Source organism: Eupeodes corollae, chromosome 3, assembly GCF_945859685.1.
Source record: "Eupeodes corollae chromosome 3, idEupCoro1.1, whole genome shotgun sequence".
Classification (NCBI taxonomy): domain Eukaryota; kingdom Metazoa; phylum Arthropoda; class Insecta; order Diptera; family Syrphidae; genus Eupeodes; species Eupeodes corollae.
Window position 1 is genome coordinate 25,893,564 of NC_079149.1, and position 12,602 is coordinate 25,906,165.

Here is a 12,602-nt window from a genome sequence, read left to right on the forward strand (position 1 = left end):
AAGAGGACTTAGATTAAGCTTTGCGAATAGCATTTGATTTTGTATAATTCAAAGACAAAACTCCACAGAATTCTCGTCAGGTACTCAAAAATTTATAGAAATCTAAACAATTCCGACATTTTGTGTCTCAAAAACCTACATAATTATCTCCAATAGGAGTAACGAGTAAGAAGCTCCTTAGATCCTAAAACAACAAGAATTCTTTCGTTAGAATAGAATAGACAAAAATATAATAAAATAAAATAAAATAAAATAAAATAGAATAGAATAGAATAGAATAGAATAGAATAGAATAGAATAGAATAGAATAGAATAGAATATAATAGAATAGAATAGAATAGAATAGAATAGAATAGAATAGAATAGAATAGAATAGAATAGAATAGAATAGAATAGAATAGAATAGAATAGAATAGAATAGAATAGAATAGAATAGAATAGAATAGAATAGAATAGAATAGAATAGAATAGAATAGAATAGAATAGAATAGAATAGAATAGAATAGAATAGAATAGAATAGAATAGAATAGAATAGAATAGAATAGAATAGAATAGAATAGAATAGAATAGAATAGAATAGAATAGAATAGAATAGAATAGAATAGAATAGAATAGAATAGAATAGAATAGAATAGAATAGAATAGAATAGAATAGAATAGAATAGAATTGATATTCTTAAAGTGAAAGGAGGGCCTGTACTTCCATCGCCATCGCAAACTATAAGTCTCTAAATTGATAAACCTTAACCAAGATTTTTAAGGTGAGAAAACGTACCAATTACTGTTATCAACTGCATCACCAAATCCAGGTGTGTCTACAACTGTCAGTGTTAGATTAACACCATTCTCTTTGAGCAAAACTCTTGTCGATTCAACGGCAACTGTTTTCTTAATACGTAGTGATGGTCCCGGATGTTGATCCTGGTTATAAATGTCCGACAGGAACATAGAATTGATCAGTGTTGATTTTCCCAAACCACTTTCACCTAAAATAAAAATTATACCATTAGACATTAAATTTTCAACAGAAAACATTCCAAATAACTTACCCACAACCATAAGGGTAAATTCGAAACCCTTTTTCACTGCTTTCCGATAAACTTGATTTGGTAAATTAGCAAAACCAACATAGCCATCTAGTTCCTTAGGTTTAGGCCGACTTATCGCTTGAACTTTTTCCTTATCATATCGCTCGCTAGCGATTTTATTTGAATCTGAGTAACTATCATTATTCATTAGGAGCTGTTGTTGTTTCTCCTTTAGAGACAAATTATTAATATTATTCGCCAGGGCTGTAACATTCGATGTAACACCGCCAACGCCAACGCCGCCACCGACACTGCCAACTCCACCACCACCACCAGATGTCACTGTGGTTGAGTTCACTGTGGTTGTTGTTGTTGAATTTGATAATTTACTGTGTTGTTGTTCTTGTGATATTAACGATGAACTGCTATTGTTCAGTGTCGATGAAGATGTGTTAATATGGTGGTTATTTTGAATATTATTGCTAATATGATGATGTTTATCATTAATTGCTGATGGTGTGTTGTTTATTGAGGAATTCTATAAAAATTTAAAGAAGAAAAAAAAATACAGTATGTAGAATTAGTTTTTTTTATTGTAGAAATACTATTTTAAAAATTTAATATATGGGCGTTGGTGAAATTCATAAATACAAATGTTTATAAAATGCAAATTAAATATTGAAGAATTTATGCAAAAAAAAAAATGTAAAGAGTTTTCCAATGAGAGATTTCATAAGAAAGCCCAGAAATCAGGTAGATGTCACTTTTCAAACTGTCCTCTTTCGACATTTAACAAATTAAAACTGAGTCATTACTTAAAATGGAAAGATACAGACATAACTTACGTTTAAATTCACTAAAAAACGATCAAATGTCAAATAATGACAGCTTTAAGAATGATAGCTGTCAAAAAGTAGGCTGTTTAAAATTAATATCTAATTTTAAAACCATATACAACGTATTTCTTACATTTTATTAAAGTTTAGATGACTTTTTAATCCTATTGGAATCAGAGAAAGAATAAATGAAAAAAAAATGAAAAAATGAAAAAGAATATTAAATAAAAATTTGACTCTTTCGTAATGTGTCAAAAAAGTTTGGGCCATTAACATTTCAATTAGTGTTCATTCAGAAAACTGCACACACTTCTTAGGTTGTTAAAATTGAAACTGTCAGAAATTTAAAATGGCGTGATACCGGCTTTCAAGTAAAAGACATTCAATATGGCGTTCCACAAGTCTTTTGAAATGATTTAACCAGTGACAGTTCTTTTTTTTGATAGATGAGACATTACTAATACAATTACGTCAATTGTGAAATGAAACAAAAAATGTCAAAGCCAATTGGTCGATCTGTTTGATTCTATTGTTGATTGTTCTTCTAGACTACAAATCAAAAGTGTCATTATTAGAATGAAAATTGACAGCTATCCACGTAATACATATTGAAACATGACGTGTGAAACGTCAATTGTCGTTTTATTATTGAAATTTATCGAAATGAAAAACAATTAAAACTCTTATGATGATATAATCATTACATTTACCTTGACATAAGGCTATTTCAACATATTTATGATATAAAATTGACATTGTTTGTTGGGTGGTCTTTTGGGAAAGAGCCAAGAAGTGAATCTATTAAAATTAATAAAAGATCAAGTCACGTAGTCGATAGTTGCAACAATTATTTCAAACATTTTTACCGAAATCAAAACATTGTGCCAATTTAAAAGTCTATTATGAAAATATGAGCTTTTATTATTTATCGGTCTATTTTATGTTTACTTTTTGTTGAATTGAGTTGAGGTTTTAATTTGAAAAAAAAAGAGAAGATTTATTGGAAACTTCAATGCGTTTTTTGTTTACTTTGCGTAGCGTGGATGGAAACTGGGAGAGCCAAATGCAAATAAATAACTTCACGGATTTTCATCGTAGGTTTTATTTTATATTTTGTTGCATAGCTTCACGCATGGGAAATTAGTTAAATTTTTCTTTGGTAATATAAAATGCCACCTACAACCAAGTCACATGCAATTATATAACATAGAATAAAATGTACAATCTATAGAATTGAGCTATTGATTAATTTTTAAAAAAGGGAATTTAAATTATTTTTGATGTGGATGAGTGTGAAAGGTTTTTACAAACATCATTCAACATAAATTAAAATCAGTGTTAAAAACGTATTTGATGAAAGTATGAAATGTTACTTTTTGTAACTTTATATACCATACATTAAAAATTAATCCCATGTATGTTGTAGGTCTTTGTTAAGTTTTTGTATTTTGATTAAAGGTCATTAAAGCTGAATTATTGTTTTCAATTATTTCTGTACAATGTTTCCTTATAATTGGCATCACAGACGAATTACATTTCGTCACTCTTCTTTTGAAATCACACATCTATAAAATAGTGTATTAACTTGTATTTTAAAACATAACAAATTATAAATTATCAAAAACTTGTGTTTAATTAATGTTGTGTTCCATAAGGAGAATTTATCTGTTGTTTAACAGACTTAAAAAGTTTAAACTTACGTTGAAATTGGCGATATTTTGACAAATATATTAACAATAAAATTTCAAAATACCAGGCCAATTAAAAACTGCAAAGTTTTAGGTATTAAACAAAACGTGTTACTAAAAAAAATCAACAATAATTACAATGAATATTGGTGTTTTTTGGAAGTTCTCGAAATAAAAATTAACAATTCTATGACGAAATGAAGATTTATAAGAAAATTCAGGTCTTGTACGAGTTCTATTGTAATAAAAAACTGATTATTTAATTTTGTTGGTAATTTTTGTATGACTATAATTTTTCAAACCCATAAATGAAAGACAGTTTTTCGAATTGATATGTGGTCCAACAAATTTCATACTAGAACCGTTTTACAAATGTTAATTAATTTCATAATTGTCGATTAATTGAGTGCCTCCGGTAAACAAATGTTTAGAGAAATGCAATTATTGATATGGGCCACATTCATATAGTCCAGTAACTGTATAAATCATACCATGTGTTAATTCCGGAAGTTTTAAATAGTTTGGTTACAATTACGCTCTTTTTTCGCTTTTTGGTATTTTTTACCCCGAAGGAAATTTTCTTTAAATAAATAATATGTGTTTTACGATTTTAAGGAAACAATGACATCGTAATGTGATGTTTGATCAAAATCTCGAGTTCAAATTTTGTTTACGAATACAAAATTTGTTATATATGTAGTTTCTATATGTCGTAAGTAAAAATTAATGTGTACATTTATTCCCTTTACTTTTTAAATAACACATCTACAAAAATTTATACAGGACAAATGATTTTTCAGAAATTATTGCAGATTCAAAGCTGTTTTTTCTTTTATTTTAAAAACATGACATGATATTGACTATCCAAAACCTGTGCTTAAGTGTTTTTATCTAGTAAGGAAAATTATCTTTTGTTTTCGACTTTAAAAATTTTGGTTTATGTTAGAATTGGTGACTATTTGGCAGAAATTAAACTTTCAGTCATCTATAACCAGGTGTATGCAAAAGTGTTTTTGATTTTGCCTATTTTAAAAGTCGTGTTAAAAAAAGGCAAAAAACAATTACAATGAATTGTTGAAGATTTTAAGAAGTTCTCGAAATAAAATTCTAGGACCAAACAAAGATTTGTGCATATAACAATTGCTTAAATTTCCAGGCTGTTTGCCTATGATGTTTAAAAGCTTAATTTCAAAATGTCAAACAAACAATTTTTTTCACAACGTAAAATTTAAAAGAAAAAACTCAATTTTTTTTTTAACGCCGCCGTATATTTTCAAGAATGAAAAATGGCTGGCTCTACCACTCTTAACTAATCCAATGTGCGAGTAACGTCAGCAATAGAAGGGACCTAGAAATGTCAAATCCAAACGAATTTTTTGAAAAATACTTTTTCATGACAAGCATAACTATTGTTTTAGAATTTTTGGAGGTCAGCTCAGGCAGAGATTGAAGTCAGTTCTGAGCAAAAATTCACATTTTGTAAACATTTTAACGCCACATTTTTAGTACTCTTCGAATGGCAGCCTTCTTAAAAGCTACTACTTGTAGGTATTAATTGCCTTGATTGAAATTGCAAGTTGGCAATATTCCGATAGGCTTAAAATTTAAACTGAATACTCTTGAATATATTAATTAAACAATGAAGTAAGACATGTTTGATTGGAAGAAAATGGACAATATGGCATTTTAAAGAAAAATGTAAGTGATTTTAACGAAGCCATTTTTTAGTATTGGTATTTTAACAAAATTTTGGGTCAATGAACAAGAAAAAACTTCCAGTTTAAAAACATTTTTTTTAAGTTCAACTACTCTATCGTCTTAAATCATGGCTGCAGTGGAGAAGATTTTCCCAAACATTTCCAAATAAATTCCAAGACAATTTTAAATCGTCTTAAAATGCTTGAAATGTGGTGAAATGAGAAACTTAAATTTTGAGTGCGGATTAAAAATGTTCAATAATTGTTGGTACTAAGACATTGTTCTCCAAAAATAAAACAAGCACTCAAGGGGTTATTAGTACCATTTATATGTTTATATTTAAACACAGTGCGAGCGTTAGGAAAATAGGGAAGGATTTAAAAGGATATACCGGTGCACATTGGTCTTAAAATCCTGAACATCAAAATGGGAGGGAAAAACAGAGTTGGCCAAAGCATTCCACATTGTCGATGTGCGATTTAAGAAAGAATCTCTTTACTTAACAGTACGCCCGAAATTGAGCTCAAGGGTAAACTGATGAGCATTCCTAGAAGTGCGAGTATTACGGCTGAATTGTTTAAGGGGTGGAATGCAACTGGCTAATTCGACAGAACATTGTTTGTAAAAATATCTATAAAATAACGAAAGGCATGAAACATTGCGACGGTGTTCTAGCGATGTAAATGTTTCGATTATAGTTCTGTCGCCTATCATTTTTAAAGCTTTTTTGAATTTTATCCAAGAGATTTAAATTTGTTTTGGGGGCACCTGCCCAGATATGCGAATTATATTCAAGCTTTGGACGGATAAAAGCTTTGTAGATTATAGCCAGATCAGAAGGGGTGAAAAATGTCTTGCATCTTCGGAGAAATCCTAAGCATCTGGCAGCATTTTTGGCGATATCGACTATGTGATCATTCCATAAGAGGTGATCTGTGATATTCATACCAAGTACTGAAAGTTGATTAGTTTCCTGGATGCAAGTGCCGCTCATGGATAGCGGCATCGGGGGTGGGTTACGCTTTAACGACAGGAGACAGCATTGAGTTTTCGAAGCATTAAATTCTACACGGTTTTTGATTCCCCATTGGACAATGCTGTCAAGATCAGAATTAAATGAGGTTATCATACGCTGCCGTTGAAATTCCACATTCGAAGGACAAGGATGTGAATCTAGAAACGAATATGAAAAGCTGAGGGTACTGTCGTCGGCGAAACAGTTTAATGGATTAGAAGTGACAGACAAGAGATCGTTTATGAATATAAGGAAAAGAGTCGGAGACAAAACGGAGCCCTGGGGTACACCAGCATTTATTTTATGAATTTCAGACTTGAAACCATCCAATACAACTTGTATTGAACGGTTAGAAAGGTAATTTCTAACCCAACGAAGAAAGGATTCATCACTACCAAATGCACCCATTTTCGATAAGAGAGCTTGCTGCCAAACTTTAACAAATGCCTTTGAAATATCAAGTGCAATAATCTTATTTTCTCCAAAACGATGTAAAGATTTGTTCCACTGCTCGGTGAGATAAACCATGAGATCACCGGTAGATCTATTACAACGAAAGCCATATTGCCGGTCATTAAGAAGCTTCCGTTCTTCAAGATATTTCTTAAGCTGAAAATTTATAAGCGTTTCCATGACCTTGGAAAGAGGGACGTAGGTGCAATTGGATGATAGTTAGATGGTGAGGAGGATTCGCCTTTTTTAGGGACAGGCTGACGAATGCAGTTTTAAATCCACTCGGAAGAGACGTGTAGGACAGATTGAAAAGCTTACGCAGTGGTTTTGCCAGCGTTGAAGAAAACCTCTTCAGAACAATAGGGGGAATACTATCCGGGCCAGCGGATTTGTGTATGTCAAGGTCTTTCAGTACTCTTTCGACTGCACGAGTGCGAAACTTCTTAGTCCCATAGAATCATTTACGCTCTCAAGAACAGGAGGGCTCATGACACTATCCGGTAGCGTCGAATTAACAGCAAAATGTGCTGCAAGCAAATTGGCTTTAAACAAAAATGTGTTTGACTTTATTAGTGTTTAAAAATGAGAGTTTTAATAATTCCAAAACTATAAAATAATGAAAGCTCTAGGCCACATTTGAATTTTCATAAAACGGTCCAGCAGGACCACAAAACTGATGATTGAAAAGATTATTGCCGTAGAAAACTTTAAGTTATTGGATTTTGTGTTTTAATCTTTAAAGTAATGCACTCGTTTATCACAGTTAATCAGGATTGACTAGAAGTTTTGAATATATCTTGGAAAAAAAATTCTCTTTAGCCCTTTACTGCAAGTTGGCTCATATATGAGCAAAACCGTATTTTTGTCGATATTTTCTACTTTTCAACAAATTCTGTTGTTTTGTGCATGCAGTGTAAAAGTAGTGCAATCTAAATCTATACAATTTTTTCCGTTAAACTCGTCACAAAGGGTGTAGTACGAGAAACGCGTGTTTGAGAAATTCAAAATTGTATAAAAAATATATGAGTAAAATGTAGTGCTTCAAAAAATTTGCCAGTAAAGCAAATAATATAAATATTATTGACAATGTGATTTTTTTCGATTTTATGAAGTGACAAGTACTTATAAGTTGAGAAAACGGTTTGGATCAAATATGGCACACCATGCAGAAATATACGTTAATTTTATACCGAGATATTAGAATTCAGATATGGGCCCACATCGGTTTTACGTAAATATCCATACTTCTATACAACATTTTCCCGACAACAGCAGTGACGAAGATTCTTCAGATGATAAGCATGAGGTTAACAGATGCAAAAATCTTCCGCCTCTATAATATATTCCAGTGTCTGGTGTATCCGATTGGGAATTAGAAGATAACATTTCTCTATCCCAGATGGCACCTCCCTCGAATAGAATTGCGAGAGCTGAAAAAACCTAGAGGCGGAATGGGTTTTTGGAAAAAGGTGATAACGAAACCGTATTCACAATACAATACAGTTCTACAAGTACTTGTTCACAGAAGAAATGTTCAAATATATAGAACAAAAAACAATCAGATACTCCTGTGAAAAAACGTCCCGAAAAATTGACCATATAACAACAATGGAACTTGAACAGTTTGTTGGTATATGCCTTTACATTTGCATTGTACAGTTACCATCAACTAGGCTTTATTGGAATGACAGCCTAGGTTCCCAAAAAATTAACTCTGTAATGGCATGTAACAGATTCGAAGAAATAAAAAGGTTTATACATTTCAACACCAACTCGACGCAAGTACCCAAAGGACAACCAGGACAAGATCCCCTTCATAAAATAAGACCATTCTTGGATAAAAAAGGCAGAGACTCCTTACTGTTCCTAGAGAAGAATATATGGCAGTAGATGAACAAATTATACCAACCAAAAGCAGATCATCTATGCGGCAATACAACAACAAAAAACACATAGATGGAGATGTCAAAATTTTGTTTTCAGTGGTAGCTCTGGGTTCAGGTACAACTTTGAACTTTATACTTGAGCCTAGGGACATGTACAGTTGTACACCGATTTGCCAAAAATTAGTACATTCAGTGACGTTGTTGTTCGACTGCCGAAAACTATTCCCGACGGATTCAACTACAAATTATTCTTTGACAACTGGTACTCGTCCTTACCGCTGTTGACTTATCTGGCAAAGACGGCGTTTTTACCTAGGAACCATAAAACAAATCGGATTCCGGGTTATCTTGTTTTATACTATAGAATTCAAATTCGATCAAACAAATTCTACCACAGAGTATTCTTCCACATGATTGACATGAGAGCCATGAATGCGTGGCTATTGTACAGACGAACGCTTAATGGTTCTTAGGCGTGGCTGCCACTAACAGATTTCAAGTGCGCGGTAGTCGAAGATCTATGACATGTCAGCAAACTAAACACAACTAACAAACGTGGACGACGCACTTATGTCATGGAGAATAATCTAGAATTGAAGAAATTGAAACGACCTGTTGCCATAATGCCATCGAAGGACGTTCGATTAGATCAGTTAGACCACCTTCCTGTTTTGACCATAAGTCAGCGGTGTAAGGTTCCAGACTGCCATGAAAGATCTCATGTGGAGTGACGAAAACGCAAAGTAAATCTTTGGTTGAATGAGAAAAGAAACTGTTTCACAATATTCCATAATAATACACAATTTTTTGAATAAATAGTTGATTTCATTTATTGAACATTTTTTCGTTACTTTTCTGTTCAATGTCCAAACCGAAAATCGCAAAAATCTTTTCAAAAAAATCTAAATTCCTGAAACAAGTGTTTTGTTAATTACACGGGTCAACACGAATTTTGAGTCTGAGTTCTGTACCTCTGATTTTCATTACTTATGCCTAACTAATTAAAGAAAAAATATTTTTATCTAATAAAGTTTGCTTTTGTAGTTACTACAACGAAATTTTAATTTTTATGAAAAAGCTCTATTTTTTAATTTCAATTATATGTAAAAGGAAAACAGTTTTGAATTCACATATTTTTATTGACTTTAATTATACTAGACGGCATAAATAAACCCACACATACAAAAAAGAATACAAAAAAGACTTTAAAAATGAACAGATTTGGTATTTCTTCTGTGTAAGTTGGAACTTTCTCGTATGAGCCCCCAAATGTAGTCACCCATCATGTTTTCATTACATTGTCCTTGATAACGCTCCCCTTGCTCTTCTGAATATGCACCTAAGTTGTCTTTAAATTTATCCAAATGAGCATGTAGCATGTGGACTTTCAAAGACATTCTGCAACCCATAACTTTTTGGAAGACATTTTAGGCCTCACGACACATAAAATACGTTATTCCTTTGCAAAGCGCACGCGCACACTGCGGTTGACAGATCCTCACTCCCGCTTCACACCCACAGCCCCCCTACCCCTCTCCAGCATCTTATATGCAACGGCTCCTAAAAAAACTGCTAAAACACTATAATATTTCGTTTTACATTGTGTAACGGTACAAAAACAAACTTTATTTATCATAAATGGAGTTCCTGCTTTTTTTTCGATGTATACAATCAGAAAATATTCACTAAATAACAGACTCAAAGAAAAATATTTTTTTTGTTGACTTGTGTTATTAATTAATCCTTGAAGAAAAAGAAAAATCATCAAAAAAAAAAAACAATGTACAGTCGCCATTTTGAGATAAATTGTTTCATACAAGTTATTGTTATTATTATAAAGGGTGGTGTTTTAGTTATTATCTTTTTGGCAACACTGGTTTAAACAGCTGATGCACGTTTCGTGTTTTTTTCACTGCCTTACATCTTCAGTTTGGTCTATAATTTAACCATGAATAATCTTATAGGCGAACAACGCTTGCAAATTATTGAATTTTATTATCAAAATGAGTGCGCTGTTAAGAAAGTTCATCGCGCGCTTCTTCCATTTTATAGTGGCTTACGGAAATATGGCCAGGGTACGTAAATAAGCAGAATTGTCGATTTTGGAGTGAATGTCAGCCAGAAGCATTGCAAGAGCTACCACTGCATCCAGAAAAAGTCACAGTTTGGTGCGGTTTATGGGCTGGTGGCATCATTGGACCGTACTTCTTCAAAGATGGAGAGAATCATAACATTACTGTGAATGGTGAGCGCTACCGTGAGATGATATCCAACTTTGTTTTGCCCAAAATGCAAAAGCTTGACTTGCATGACATGTGGTTTCAACAAGACGGTACCACATGCCAAACAAAACGGGCAAGAATGGACTCATTGAGAGGCGAGTTCAGTGAACATTTCATGTCATGTCTATACAGACAAGCCCGCTTCAATTGACGCATTTGAAGACAACATTGAAGCATTTATTCATAAGATTCCGGCCGAAATGTTGGAAAGAGTATGCCAACACAGGACTAAGCGGATGGAACATTTGAGGCTCAGTCAAAGTCAACATTTGCATGAAATAATCCTCAAACATTAAATTATATGGACCGTACTATTGATTCAAATAAAGAATACATGCATTTTTTGAACTGTATATGTTTTTTTTTGAAAAACTTTCCTATAGCTTTTAAAAAGTATTATCACTGATATTTAAATGAAGTAGTAAAGAAAGGAAGCCTTAGGGAATGAATCAAAAGAACGCAATGAAAAGATTGCATTCATTTGAATTGACTCTTCAAAAATGTATGAGTGATGAAATCGTCATAAGTGAATTTCAGTTCCTATTTTTACAACTTTTGGAAGATCCATAAGTTATAACTACATAACTCATAAAAAAACACAAAATTGAAACTTATATGAAATATGATCTTTTTAAAGCTCTGGTTATAAGAACATGCATTATGAACTGGACCTCGAGCTCAAAAAAAATTGTCTACAATAAATAAAACTTGCATGCTACATAAGATGCTATAATAATGTACGTAACGTAACGTATGTATGAATAAATAAGTATATATACAACATGTCTGACACCAATGTCAATACAAGAAATTTTAGATTAATTCACATTTTATACAGATGCATCGGAATGAAGCATGCAACGCAGCACTCAGCCTGCGGCGGCAACCAAACTACCTAAAAAAGGCAGAGCGGCAACGGCGGCGGTAGCATGCGTCGTTGTCGTCTTGGTATCGATAACTTGACGCGCGTAAAATACACTTCTGTCAAGCCATATAAAAGAAATTATAATCTCAGGCTCTTGACCGTTTAAAATATTTAAATTAATTTGCATATTTTTATTGGATACTATAACTTATAAAAAGAGAAAAACACATAAAATACGCTCAAGTCGGAGAGTTTGTTGGTTGTTGTTGTTTTTTGAATTTATTTTTTGAATGATATGTTACCTGTGATGTTGAATTACTATTCACATGATTGTTTAACGTTGGTGGTGTAGGCGGTGGACCAGATGGACTGCTATGTGAGTCGCTCTTGAAGAACATCTCACGCTTCGATTGCAGCTGTAAGTAGAAAAAAAAGAAAACAAAAATGAATTAAATATTTAAATTTAAAAAAACATAATGAATAATAAAAAACCAAACTATTATTAAAGCTTCCGATTCATTTAGGAGTCAATAGTTATTAAGGTTAAGTTAATATATTTATGTACATTTTTGATATTATGGTAATCAAAAAGATTGACATTTCCAATAAACATACTAAAAGTTTATATAGAATGTACCTCAGTACACCATCAATCAATATATTTATTTATTTATTTATTTATTTGTTTAGAGAGAGTGAGAGATAATGGATATTTTTGTACATAAAATGGGGGGGTTGTAAAACAAAACCATGGTCATTTCACTTAACATGCATATTTAATTATAATCAATTTTATTTCTCTTTGATGCATAATCCATTACACGAAACACAACCGATGATGTATCGTGGT

General features: G+C 32.3%; 1 protein-coding gene across 15 annotated transcripts in view; it reads right to left on the reverse strand.

Annotated features, from left to right (window-relative positions):
• LOC129951746 (septin-7) overlaps positions 1-12,602 on the reverse strand; it is a 191,103-nt gene that overhangs the window by 28,640 nt on the left and 149,861 nt on the right. For all 15 annotated transcript variants that reach the window (XR_008782220.1, XR_008782221.1, XM_056064060.1 and 12 more), the window contains 3 exons: positions 12,055-12,168; positions 1,051-1,567; positions 777-987 (listed from right to left, as the gene is read on the reverse strand). Coding sequence is in view for 13 of the 15 variants with exons in the window: in XM_056064060.1 (XP_055920035.1) it covers positions 777-987; positions 1,051-1,567; positions 12,055-12,168 (842 nt within the window). In the remaining 2 variants the exon portion in view is untranslated. The remainder of the gene's footprint in view (positions 1-776; positions 988-1,050; positions 1,568-12,054; positions 12,169-12,602) is intronic.